The sequence below is a fragment of the Podarcis gaigeae genome (genome assembly GCF_964106915.1).
Source record: "Podarcis gaigeae genome assembly, chromosome: 1".
Lineage (NCBI taxonomy): Eukaryota > Metazoa > Chordata > Lepidosauria > Squamata > Lacertidae > Podarcis > Podarcis gaigeae.
In genome coordinates, this window is record NC_139678.1 from 133,433,377 (window position 1) to 133,446,811 (window position 13,435).

The window sequence follows — 13,435 nt, forward strand, 5'->3', positions numbered from 1 at the left end:
GCTCCTATAACCAACTTCTCCTTAAAACCGGCTTGACTCAGTAAATGCAGCACTGAACCATGGATTATTATTTATGAGTCATTTTTCTTTTAATTGAAATACTAAAATGATGTATAATTAATGAAGGAAAGTTTTGTCGTTTATTTCAACCCAACAAATTAAAACAACATAAACAAATTAGGAAAATTAGGAAAATTATTGAGAATGTGATATAAAAGTAAAATGATTGGGTTTGTAATTTGAAAAAACAAAAACAAAAACAAAAAACAACAACAATTCATTACTTGACCATAGCCAAGTAATTACTTTGCACCCTTAGATTCGCAAGTGTAAAATGGGAATTAAAGTGATCTACTGAGGCTCCAATACTTTGGCCACCTCATGAGAAGAGAAGACTCCCTGGAAAAGACCCTGATGTTGGGAAAGATGGAGGGCAGAAGGAGAAGGGGACGACAGAGGATGAGATGGTTGGACAGTGTTCTCGAAGCCATAAACATGAGTCTGACCAAACTGCGGGAGGCAGTGGAAGATAGGAGTGCCTGGCGTGCTCTGGTCCATGGGGTCAAGAAGAGTCGGACACGACTAAACAACTAAACAACAACAACTTTAGACTAGAGGGCTACTGTATGGATAAAGAAACGTGGAGAATGGAAAGCAACACAGAGTAAGTGACACAGAGATCATTAAACAAAGAAAGGTTGCTTGACTTAGATCTACCTGAAAATCAAGGAAATTATTGGAAAGTAAGAGATTCTAAATACAAATGGATTGCCAGAGTAATATTTTCAACATCCCAACTCCAGTTACATTTTGAATGCTCACTGAGCATTCAAAAATACAGTTTCTCACACCCAAGTAGCATTCATCTCACATTTAAAATTTTGACACTTTGTGTTGTTCTGAGCTTCAAAGAACTGAAAGCATTCTGTTACCCTGAAATATTTTAAAACAATTATAGACTCAAAAAAACTCTAATGCTGATATATAAGCCTCCCATACATGCTGCTGACTAAAGAAATAGTCATTGTCCCCAGCTTGTTGTTGGCTTTTATTAAATTTTATTATTTGTTTTTAGTCACCCTGAATGGCACAAGGAAGGGTGGAATATAAATATTATAAATAAATAAACAAGACATTTATTTTAATTTTGCACTCTACCAATATCCCCAAAATCTTTAACTCTTGGATTTACTTCTTTCATAATAAACAGAAACACACAAATACATTCCTGTTGTCCTGCTATTCCTCAAGAAAAGAAGCAAAGAAATGCCCTATGAGAATTTCTACAAAGTACATGTATTTCAATTCATAATTCGTATTTCCCAATTTCTGAGCTGTAGCTGTAGTTGCCCCTCTCTTGTTGCTTTTTGTGTATGCCATAAGAGTCCTTGTTTCTGCTAATGCCAAAGCCGGAATCACTCTTAATAAAGGCCATAGCGTTTTGAGAAGGTTTTCTCTATCTGTAACTGTCTCACTGTATTTACAGGCGCTCACGTTTTCTATGAAAGGCAGGCGAATTCTCCCGATTTGTAACTCTCTTTCCCCAAAGCAAAATATTTATTGGCATCAGTAGTAAGTGCACTGGAGTTTATTTGAATCTATCCTCAGGAAAGTGAACTAAACCCATGTTTCTATTTTAATCCTATTTTAAACAAAGTTCAAGTAATTTTAACACTGAATACTTTAAGCTCATTTTGATCTTTTTCGCAGCTGAACCAAGACATTTAATCTGACCAACTGTTACTCTTTTATAATCCATATTGCAAACATGCTGCTGACTACAGCAATAGTCACCGAGCGCCCAACTTGAATCAGCTATCCTGTGTAGATTTCTAGAATCAGCTGCGATTCAGGCTCTTACATGTTCACTAGCGAGGAGGAAAGGATCCCCATGTAAACAGGTAGGGAAGAAGGAGAGCAGGTGCGCAGAAGCAAAGAGCCAGCTGCCTCCCGGGGGTCCCAAGGAGACGCTCCGGAGTCAAACCGCTTTTCGAGACGCTCAGCGCCCTGGGCGAGGCGGCCCCGATCCCGAGTGGAAAAGGCCAACGAGGCCCGTCGGACTCTCCCCGCGCGCCCGCCTTCCCCCTGAGGTGCTGGCTTTCTGCTTGCAGGGACCACCGGGTAGCTTGGGGGATTAAAAGCGGCCTCTCCATCCTTCCTTCCCTGCTTCTCCTCCTCCTCCTCCTCCGCCTGAAAGCGTCGCCGTCACGTGTGGACGCGGCCGCTTCCTCGGCGCGTGGAGGAAGAGCGAGCGCCGCGCAGGCCCGGCCAGCGGGGCGGGCGAGGGGCTTTGCCGCCCCAGCCTTCGCTTGGCTGCCTCCCCGCCCGCGGGAGCCGGAGGACGGCGCGCCCGGGAGACGCGCGGCGGACCTTGGACAGCAGCAGCAGCAGAGGAGGAGGAGGAGGAGGAGGAGGAGGCTCCCTGGCGACCCCGCTCCCTCAGGCGCTGCACCTGCCTCCGCCGCGCGGCTCCCCCTCGGCCTGGGACGAGGCCCGGCAGGAGCAGAGGTGGCCTACCTCGCAGGGCGCCCGGCGGAGGCGACCACCGAGACGCTTCCCCGCCGCCGCCGCCGGATCCGCGCAGCCTCCCGCCTCTGCCCCTCGCCGCGCCGGCCCAGTCAGTCAGTCAGTCAGCCGAGGGCGGGCGGGCGCGCTCTCGCTCCTCGCTCGCTCGCTGGCTCTTTCCGTGGCCGCGCCCGGCGCCAGCCCCGCGGGACGACGCTGCGACGGGCGGCCCTGTGTCGCGCGGGAGGAGCGAGGGGCGGAGCCATGGCGAAAGGACCGCCCAGCAGGCGCGGCTGAGGCGCGCATGCGTGGCTGGGGGCGGGTGCGCGCCCTGAGCTCTCTGCCTCCCTCCCCCTCCCCCCCGTCTGGACCCCGTGAGGAGCCCGCGCGCGAGGCTCTCCGTGGGCGGCAAAAGGGTCTCTCTGGGGCGGAAGGCGCCGTGGGAGCGGGGAGACAGCGCTCCGCTTTTCCCTCAGAAGAGCCCCCTGCTCCCCGTCATCGAGGATTATCCTGCAGGGATCCACAGGGACTCGCCTCTTAGTCCCCACACGATCCCAGGAGCGCGACGTGGAAGTGGGTGGACATCTGCAAAGGTCCGGGATGCTTCTCAAACCGCCAAGAGGCAAAGCCAACGTCCCTCTCATCTGGCCCGGGAGCCCCATGCGCGCCGCTTCTCAACAACAAATGCATAGAACAGGGTATGCAACCCAAGTGAATCACTATTTTAAGCCATTATTTTAAGATAAAACCCATTCTTAAGCCTTTCCTACTGAAAATGACCTAAAAGTGTTGCCTTTGGACGGATCGCTCCCATAACTAATGTTGCATCATCTCACTGTTTGCAGCAAGCATATACTGCACATTCTTTTCCACGGTTAACTTTTGTATACTTTCAGAGCACCAAAGCTTTATTTCCTAATTGCTTACTGATCTGCTGGTGAAGCAAGTTTTCTCCCGACTCCCCTTTGAACCGTCAACATATCCTTTAACATCCTTTTGACACTGATCAATAAGTTACATTTATTTATTTATTTATTTATTTATTTAGCTATTTACCCACAACCTAAAGTCTCTCCCCCCCCCCCTCCGAAATGTTCCTATAAATGCCAGGCCATCTCTTTTCTCTGCCTGGAGAGGGACAGATTGCTCTTGCCAGAGGTCAGACGTGATGGACTTGAGAGGGCTTCCCTGCTTTCCACCATTCTGTCTGTCTTGACTGCCCCCCCACCCCCGTTACTTTTTCATCCTGCCTTCCTAAACTTTCTCTCCAGGCTTCCCCTATCAGCATAAAATTGGGCAGAAGAAGCTTGGTTCCCCATCCCTGATCCAATGGGGCCAAGCAGTTGTAGACAACCTTTCAAAGTTCTCTTCATGTAACTTTAGCACAGTTGCAATCTCTGTGTATCATTTATATCAGGAGTGGGGAGATGATAAATTACGCTGTACCATGCAGCACTGGTGCCTGCTAGTTGACGAGGCTCTTGCAAATAAAGCTACTGGACTTTAGCAATGTGCTTCTTGTGCTCTTGGGCAAAGTACAAGTCCAGGTTGATACAAAGCAGTTATGCCTTTACTATTAAGAAAACTTCTGTGTGCATTCTTGCTTTGTCAAATTTAAGTCAACTGTCCCTTGATTTATATCAGATCTTCAGCCGTTTGGTCGTGAGGCCACCAGCTTTGGGCAAAGCTATTGCCAACAGTTTGGACTCCAGCTAAGGTTGCCCAGACCAAAGGGACCCTCCATTTGACATCTGGGATGGGACACAATCTTCTGATGAGACACTTGTTTTATCCACAAAGGTTGCAATGTGCCTAGAGAAAAGCACAACCCCTTTACAATTAGATGCATGTTTCTGGCTGACCGTATTCTCCACCTTTCTATAGTTTTATGTCTACCAAGAGAGCTCTGTATAATATGGGGGCTCTATTCACTCTCTGTTTCAATGGCTTTTTACCCTTCTCCAAGAAGCAGAAGCATGTTGGAAGCAGATGCTACAGCAGGGCTTCTTGGTTGCTCACCATGGCAGTGCCAGGGAGCCCAGGAAGTGGTGGAAGGAGCCCAGTGCCTGCAGAACAGGGCCGTCTTTATCTGGGGGTGCAAGGGGTGCGGGGCACCCGGGCACTGAATTCTGGGGAGTGCCAGCCGCTGAAGCCGCCTAAGCTCTTAACTATCTACCTGTTATGAAATAATAATTTTGATCAAGCTAGAAAAACAAAATACATATATACCTAGGTATTACCGAAATGTATACCTACTGTTTCACTAAAAGACTTTCGATTTTGTGCACTCATCTAACAAAGACGTGCCGCACCAGCAGCAGCGCTTGTCATTCACAACGGTGGCTCTTGTCAGACTCAACAACAGCCCTTGTCATTCTCAACGGCGCTGTGCACGCGAAATTAACTCTTACATCAAAATATGTTACGTATTGTATTGAGCTGCACTGCTATGCGGCAGCAGGGTGAGCAGCACCTTTGACACAACTGATGTTTCTCCTAAGTAGGTGCCTAAACAATACTTATAAGTTTAAGTGTGGTAGTGTTGTATACTTAAGTATAAGTGTATTGTAAATAAATGAGCAAGTAAAAAAGTTTGTTTCCTTTTCCTCCCTTTTGTAATCAAAAGCATAAGCATGGTGTCAGACATAAGCAAAATAAACGTTAATTTGGGGGCTAAACTAAATTTGGGGGTGCTGGGCGGATCTTTGCACCCCGGTGGCGCATATGCTAAAGACTGTGCTGCTGCAGAATGTGGGAGTCGAAGCAAGTGGGGACATCACATCCTCACCCCACTGCATGCAACCTGCAGTATCATAGAATCATAGAATCATAGAGTTGTAAGAGACCACAAGGGCCATCAAGTCCAACCCCCTGCCAAGCAGGAAACACCATCAGAGCACTCCTGACATATGGTTTTCAAGCCTCTGCTTAAAGACCTCCAAAGAAGGAGACTCCACCACACTCCTTGGCAGCAAATTCCACTGTCGAACAGCTCTTACTGTCAGGAAGTTCTTCCTAATGTTTAGGTGGAATCTTCTTTCTTGTAGTTTGGATCCATTGCTCCGTGTCCGCTTCTCTGGAGCAGCAGAAAACCACCTTTCTCCCTCCTCTATGTGACATCCTTTTATATATTTGAACCTCCTCTTCTCCAGGCTAAACATGCCCAGCTCCCTTAGCCGTTCCTCATAAGGCATCGTTTCCAGGCCTTTGACCAGTAGCACTAGACCAGGGGAAAAGTTCTCTGCGGGACCAAAAAGGGGCATCCATATAGTAGGCATCTTGCTTTATAGTTAGCAAGTTCCTCGTGCCTCACGTCGTCCTGCCTGTGCTTCACCTAGACATACAGTGTTGCCACCTCACATCCCAGACCACATGCACCCCCCCCCCAGCCAGCCCCACAAAGGCTCTGCATTTGAGCTCATGTGTTCTGGTGAGATACCAGGGGGAAATGCTGTGCATATGACTATAGCAGTAGTAGTTTTCAATTTATATATCACCCTGCACCCAAAGATCCCAGGGAGGTGTACATCATTAGAAATACATGACGAATCATCGATGATAAACACATAATAAAAAGCACACTGACAGACAGCCTAATAATGAAATAGTCATCGTAATACCAGTCCTCTCCCCCACGCTTTCATAGGCCATTGATTATTTAATAGCCATAGGCCTGGGTAAAGAGGAATGTGTTTGCCTGCTGCCTAAAGACATGTCACGATGGTGCCAGGAAAATCTCTCTGGGGAGTTCAGAAAAGGCCTGTTCTCTTCTTGTCACCCTCCGAACCTCTCTGGGAGGGGGTCATAGAGAAGGGATCCCAATGACAAGTGCAGGGTCTGGTCAGTTAAGCAGCCCTTAAGGTATTGAGGTCCTGAGCCAAGTAAGGCTTTAGAGCACTTTGAATTGGGCCCCAAAACACCAGCATTTTGAATTGGGCCCCAAAACTAATGGGCAGCCAATGGCAGGGTTAGTGTTATACAGGGCCGTGAGGTGGGCCCCCACCAGGGAAGCAGGCAAGGGGGGCACAAAACTGGCTAAAAATATGTCCATAAATATTGATTATTGCCTCATAAGAAATGATTTTATATAGAGGGTGAATTGAATGGGTGCGGGGGTTTGGGGGTTGGAGGAGAGGCGGAAAGAAGAGCCAATTTGTCTGTAGCTGGGGGACACAATCTTGACGGTTCTGCCAGGGGCGCAAGATCACCCAGCCACGGCTCTGGTGTTATATACTCAAAGTGTCTTGTTCTGGTGCGCACACTGCCCATTGCATTTTGCACCAGCTGTGGTGGGAGTAGATTTTAGTGGAGAGTGGAGAGGGACTCTAAACTGTTTCTATTTGCTTTATGAAAGTGCAATGGAATGCCTATAGGAAAGTCAACGGCAGCAGGTGAAAGAAAGTAGACGGGGAGAAGACAGGAAGGTGGATTAAGTGAGAAGGTAGAAGAAGCTGTGAGTAGAGGAATTCGGGAGAGAGAGAATTGGGAAAGATGCACTAGGTAACAGGACAGGGAGAAAAAGGCACCAGAAGGCAATGGAAAAGAGAGAGAGAGAGAGAGAGAGAGAGAGAGAGCGCGCAAAAGAAAAGACAGACACTAGTTTTGTTTTAATAGCAATGTGACACTTTATTGCACTGTGAAATACCATTTTAGGATTAACAATGTGCATTATTAACATTATTAAGTATAAATAAAAACTTAAAATGGGTCCCATGCTGGGAGTCAGAAGTTGGTCTTGGGTTTGGACAGATTGCTGGCTTATCTCAAGTAATAATAGAAGGCCTACAAGTGCTGAATCCTGTCATACAGTTTGCAAACTGGAGCTGTGAAAAAATATATGTAGAGGGGAGGGCTTACTCTCTGATCCCACTCCTCCCCAATGCACTTTCACATGTCTGAATAGTGCTTTTGTAATTCACAACATTAACTTCAATTTAGATAGCATGTTCTGCCACTAAGCTCCTGTCTTCGATGACCTTCTCTTAGGCTACAGCATTCTTATTGGTACTCAGTTTACATTAGACCTGTCCTCAGGGCTGAGGCCTCCTATATGAGAAAAGCTTTTTATCCAGGTTCCTAACAAAGTACTTTTAAATTGTTATTTGCAAAGTTAGCTCATTCTTTCAGTCTTAAAACTTGTTTAATTGAAGCTTACTGAAACTACCAAGTTGATTTCAATTTTAAAATTTATAGAATATTTATTAAGATTTTTAGTAATAATACAATAAAGATAAAAAAATAACAAAAATACAAAAATAAAAATAATTTTAAAAAAACACACAGATTTTCCATTGCTTATTTTCCTTTAACTTGTTTCCCAGACCTCCTCATACCTCCCTTTTTTGTATTCCAATTCAGATTGTTAGTTCAGCAAATCCTTACCATTAAATTTTTACCTGTTTCTAAGCCTTTTTTTCATATTCTCTTAAAGCATTACAGCTGGAAACCACTTAGTTTCTTTCCAACATCATTCTAACATTCCTTAATTTTACAATATTTCTGTAGATAGTCTTTAAATTTCTTCCAATCTTCTTCCGCCAACTCTTCTCTCTGGTCTCAGATTCTGCCAGTCATTTCTGCCAATCCCATATAGTCCATCACCTTCATCTGCCATTCTTCCAGGGTGGGTAGGTCTTGTGTCTTCCAGTACTTTGCAATAAGTATTCTTGCTGCTGTTGTAGCATACATAAAGAAAGTTCTATCCTTCTTTGGCACCAATTGGCCGACCATGCCCAGGAGAAAGGACTCTGGTTTCTTCAGGAAGGTATATTTAAATACCTTTTTCATTTCGTTATAGATCATTTCCCAGAAAGCCTTAATCCTTGGGCACGTCCACCAGAGGTGAAAGAATGTACCTTCATTTTCTTTACATTTCCAACATTTATTATCAGGCAAATGACGTCCGGCTTTTGAAGGAGAATCCTGCTGACAGGAATGAGTGCACAAAATGACAGCTTCGGACTTCTCTTTTATTCCAGCTGTTTCTTATTACTTTCAGCTTTTGCAGGCACTTAAAATAATGCCATTCACTATGCTTTGCTTCTATAAGACTCCATTCTCTGGAGATAGGAGATAATTTATAATTTCTTGTCTCCAAAGGCAGGTAAGATTGGGATCATGATGGGAGGAATATCCATCTCTCCTTGATTGGTCCTGCTTTTCAATATGCAACTGTAAATGTTTGTGTAATCTGTCCTCCTGTTAGAGCTATGACGATATATAATTCCAAATAAATATACGTATTTACTCATTGTCAATGTAAGTATTTTTGTTGACTGACAAATAATGTTGTTTATTTGCTTCATGTACTTAATGTGGTTTTAAATATGCCCAAGAGGCTCTCTTATTCTAAACACATTAAATCAATATAATTTACTTTCAGCTAATGGCCAGGATCCAAAGCACAGCATAACTAGTTACATGGCAGGGGGCCACTTTCGGCAAATGTTTCTTCAACAGAAGCCTTGCAGGTCACAAGACAAGTCAATTGTGAAGCACAGCAAAGAGGATTGTGAAGTAGCCTGGCTTTGCAATGTTCAATGAGAAGAAACGTTATTTTAAAAATAATCTGGGACTATCTTTATAGACTTTGAAATATCCCTTTGGATCCTGGCAAATGTGTTTGAGGTGTTTGACCCCAGTACTGTTGGTAGAACTGTCTTTTTACCCCTTGGATTATCTATCTAGTCTTGCAGAATATTTCATTTGGCCATTCACTCTGTAACTAGACTTTTGTTGCTGTTTAAGGATTTAATTTAAGAGCCTCATCCGCCTGCATGTTAAGAATTGAACTGCCTCATTCCACTTCAGTGAAGCAATAAAATGTTTTCTGATGAATCACAGTGAATGCCGTATGAATATTTATAGACATCTTACGTTTTCTATAGACATCTTAAGTTTTTCCAACCAGATCGACAGGGTATATTATTATTATTATTATTATTATTATTATTATTATTATTATTATTATTATTATTTTAAAGAGGAGTAAGCAGAAACTTTGATTTGTGGGGGTGAAATTGACCTCAGGTTTGTTTTTGGTTACAGCTCATTGTTAGTCTGGAAAGAGTATAAGCAGAAGCCTGGGTTCAGATGGCTCACTGAGCTCATGGAATTCAATGGGGCTTACTTCTGAGTAATGCACAGAAGTTGCCACGCAGGACAGTTAACAAGGGCCTACCTAAATTTGCAGACTTTTGAGGGAAGATTATTTCCTCCCCCCCCCCCAGCTTATTTACTTCTCCATCTTTTTTTCTAGAATGTGGAAAATGATGTATGGCTACTACATAGAGTAGAACCTGGAAAACCAGGGTACCACTCAACCATGCAACTCCCGGTGTGACCTTGGCCAGTCACTCTCAGTCTATCCTTACAGAGTTCTTGTGAAAAGGGGAGAAGGAGACCCACCAACGCCTCCTTGAGCTTTTTGGACAAAAGGTGGAACTGATCTTAAAAGTAATAATAAAAATAAAAAGCTGTGTATCCACAAAAAGTTTTTAGCAGGGGCAGAAAATAGTACAGTGAACACGCCTGCCTGGTGTCAGTAGACAGGAAGTTCCAAAGCACAGGTTCGCTGTCAGGCTAAGGAATCCTCCACAGATGCAGAGGGGGTCTTATATGGCACCTGTGGCACTTCCGGTTCCACTGACCGAAGCAGCGGATGGGTACATGGGTGGTAAGGCAATCTCCCAGGGAAACTGGTCCCAAGTTGTTAAGGGCTTTCTGCTCTAATTGTAATTCCTTGAACTGGCCTGGTAGCAAATCAGCAGTCAGTGAGGGTCTCCGAGCAGAGGAGTTAGATGCTGACAGGATTTTGTGGTTTCCCTCAGGTGCCAAAATGTATTGGGCTGCCCCTGGTTCCAGTATAATGGACTGATTTGCCGCCTATATTATTGTAGCTAGCTGATTTGGTCAATACTGGCTGCATGCACCCAGCAAAGGTAAATGGACTTGCTATACTCATTTCCTTGTTTTCCCAAATGTGAAGGTATCTTTGCTTGTGGCACTGCAGCAGCAGCAGCAGGGATGGGAAGGGGCACCTGCAGTTTTGGCAGCGTGCATTAGTACACTCTGTGTTCACCTTTAAAGTATAGTTTTTACCTTAAGCAAGGTGGTACCAATAGGAATCGCCATAAAGACTTTTAGGGGTTATGTCCTCATTCAAGGGTATATTTCTGGGCTCCTTTATTTGAAATAAAATGCTGTGTTTAAGGTTGGTTGTGTGCCAATGCACTACTGCCCTTCAGTAACCACATTGTGCTGCAAGTGCTGGCTGGTTCTTTGGCAATGCACATCCCAAGTGGCAGAATCCTTGAGAGTCTTATGACTGGTAATGAGATAGGGAGTAGATGGACCACAGATCCCAGCAAATCTGTCATGTCCTATGTCGTCTGTCTGTGGTCTCCCTTCTAAACCAGAGATGGATGGAAATAGGAAATGACTCCGTTGTCCCATGGAAGCAATGTAAAGAGACTGCAAAGCCCTGTGCCCATGATGTGACTATACACCAGACCTGACGTCTGCCAGTTATTCATAAGTGGATCCATGAGCAGCAAAAATATCTGTTAGGCAGGATGTGTTAGTTTGAAGAGAAAATCTTCTGGGTGACTTACTGTACTTCCTACTCTCTCAGGAAATGTCTGCTTCAGGTTTGTCATGTGCCTTCCATCAACAAGTGTCAGATTCATGACATGATCACAAATATAAACAGTGGAGAAACACACATGCAGAGTAATGCAATACTTCACCCCACTTTTCAAAGCAAGGAGAAGTGCTGGGGTATTGTTGATGTTGTTGTTGGCATCTGTCTGTCTCAAGAAAGAAAGGAGTGTGTCTCTGTGGATGAAGTCAAACTTGTGTGTCAGCAGCACTGAAGTGACCTCCTGGGGCACAAGCTTGGGCCATGTGTCTAGAGGTCCTGGGCTGCCCATGACAAGACGACCCCTCCTCGCCTCACTGATGTGGTCCAAAGGAAAGCAGAATAACATGTTTGGCACCAGCTTGGCTGCAGGAGTTGTGGGAAGGAGGGATACAATGTGCCAACCAACAGACTTTGGGACTCCACTCCAGGTTTTTGTAGGGTTTACTCATTAGCCTTTTCTTCTCCTGAAGATATCCCATGTGGCAGCAGAGGGTTAGGATCAGAGTTTTCCTTCTCCTAGATGGGCTACCTTCCCAAGTGGATGAGCCCCATCTGCTCTCACTTCCCTCTATAGCATGTGCAGAAACTGCCTTCTTGACCATTGGACCCACTCTTGGTCTCGTCCGCTCAATCCACTGGAGCCTGTCTTCCCATGCTGGGGATGTCCCTATCTTATCAAGGGTGTGAGACCCATGGGCTCCCCTCACCTAGTTTAGCCAGTATAAGCTGTTTCCTGTTGCATATAGACAGCTTCTAGGAGCCGCAGGTGAGAGCTGAGAGCAGGGTGGGGACCAAAGGTGGTCAAACTACCCCAGAAGGAGCACAATGTATCCCTCACCAGAGGTACTACCCCTTCTCTAACACCCCATACAGCCCAGTGCCCCTGAGAAGCAGGATCCTTACCTCTACCTTTCACAGAAGGAAATGAGAGCTTTTGTAGTGTTAGATTAATCTCTGTACTATGCCTTTATATAACAGAAGTGACTACTTCTTAACTTCATTTGAAATAAAGCTCAGTGCACACACGTTGCGTTTTCTTGCAGCGCAGCAACGAAGGGTAGACTCCAGAAGGGCACTTTAGGCTAGACGCTGTTCTGTATGAAGCATATTCCTTCTCCCTGCTGCTCCCTTTCCGTCCTTCTCCTTGCCAATGCCCTTCCAAGGACAGGCAAGAATGACTGTGAGCGCTGCTGCGTCTTGGCTTGCCAGACTGCTGCTTCTGAATGATCCGTCATGGCAGGTTTTCAGGCAGCGGTAGCTTCAGAACCAGGCTACAGAAAACAGATGTATTTAAACTAAAAAAGCAGGCCAAGCTATGAAGCAATAGTAATTAAAACAATTTGATTTATTGAAAATGCAGGAATCAGATGCAATGCATTACATCTGCATAGATGTGTCTGCAACCTGCTGGGAATAGCTGCACAGTCTGTGCGTCATCTCCATGTGGTGTCCCGTTCGTTGTCCTGGAAAATGTCACTGTCTCAATCAAGACGAGCGTCCTGCAGTCTTCTTTGCACTGTCTGAACAGCATCTCTAGGAATGTTGCCTTGCCAAGCTTCCTACTTTTAAACTGCAGGTGGAGAGGACATTTGAATGCAAGTGGGCACCCCAGACTATCATTTCCACTGGCAAGGTAGAATGCAGTTGAAAGGAAGAGTAAACCTGGACTATTGCCTTCGTCGTGTTTCCTTCAAATTTGTCCTTCATTTGTCTTTCCTTATTTTATTATGTCCTTGGTGAGTAAACAGTGCTTATTATAAAATTCAGCTAAGTTTCTAAGGTTTTTGGAAACCATATATGATGCCAGTGAAGAAAAAGAAGCTATTAGCTGCTTGAGATTTGGGGTGGAGGGAAGGTCACACTTTACCAGGCCGCAGAGAGCCAGGTGGTCCCTGCTCAGGCTGCAATCCCATCACAAAAGGCAAAATTGCCACTGAAGATTTTTATGGGAGCTTGTTCCATAGGTAACTATTGTCTAGATCTCGTTGCAAATTGCTGGAGCTGATCAAGATCAGTGTTTGAGCAGAACAAGCACATTCTGAGCAGTCAGTTGCTGGCCCAGCTCCTTCCTTGGAGCAGAGAATGTGCTTGCACAGTAAAACTACAGTAGGACTTGCAGTTTTTGAGAGAGGGAAGCCCCAAACACCCGTGCCAGTCTCTCTCAAGAACTTCCTGTCTTCAAGTTCCTTACGAACAAGCAGGAGGCAGGTGCTGCAAAGGACAACACGCCATCAGGGGCATTGATCCTAGGGGCAGCAGGAGCCTGCGTTACAGAATAACAGCACACCA

The 13,435-nt window shown here is 45.3% G+C and overlaps 2 protein-coding genes and 1 long non-coding RNA gene across 16 annotated transcripts in view; 2 read left to right on the forward strand and 1 right to left on the reverse strand.

Moving 5' to 3' along the window:
- ADARB1 (adenosine deaminase RNA specific B1) overlaps positions 1-2,974 on the reverse strand; it is a 57,662-nt gene extending 54,688 nt beyond the window's left edge. For 4 of the 13 annotated variants that reach the window (XR_014557319.1, XR_014557320.1, XM_083708257.1 and 1 more), the window contains exon 1: positions 2,518-2,756. The gene's annotated coding sequence lies outside the window, so the exon portion shown is untranslated. Of the gene's footprint in view, positions 1-1,861; positions 2,374-2,517 lie in introns of those variants that run through there. The other 9 variants (XM_083708252.1, XM_083708260.1, XM_083708251.1 and 6 more) reach the window with 5 other exon arrangements.
- The window catches only part of YBEY (ybeY metalloendoribonuclease), a 110,618-nt gene extending 98,709 nt beyond the window's left edge, over positions 1-11,909 (forward strand). Inside the window, exon 6 of the mRNA XM_083714735.1 lies at positions 11,897-11,909. Within this exon, the coding sequence (XP_083570861.1) occupies positions 11,897-11,903 (7 nt within the window). The 3' untranslated portion in view covers positions 11,904-11,909. The remainder of the gene's footprint in view (positions 1-11,896) is intronic.
- LOC310833472 lies at positions 3,075-9,980 on the forward strand. 2 transcript variants are annotated; one of them, XR_014558694.1, is made up of 2 exons: positions 3,075-3,203; positions 8,888-9,347. It is a non-coding gene; the product is annotated as an uncharacterized lncRNA (long non-coding RNA). The 2 variants fall into 2 exon arrangements; XR_014558695.1 differs by lacking the exon at positions 8,888-9,347 and adding an exon at positions 9,764-9,980 and having other exon boundaries at positions 3,083-3,203.
- Positions 11,910-13,435: the final 1,526 nt, after the last annotated feature.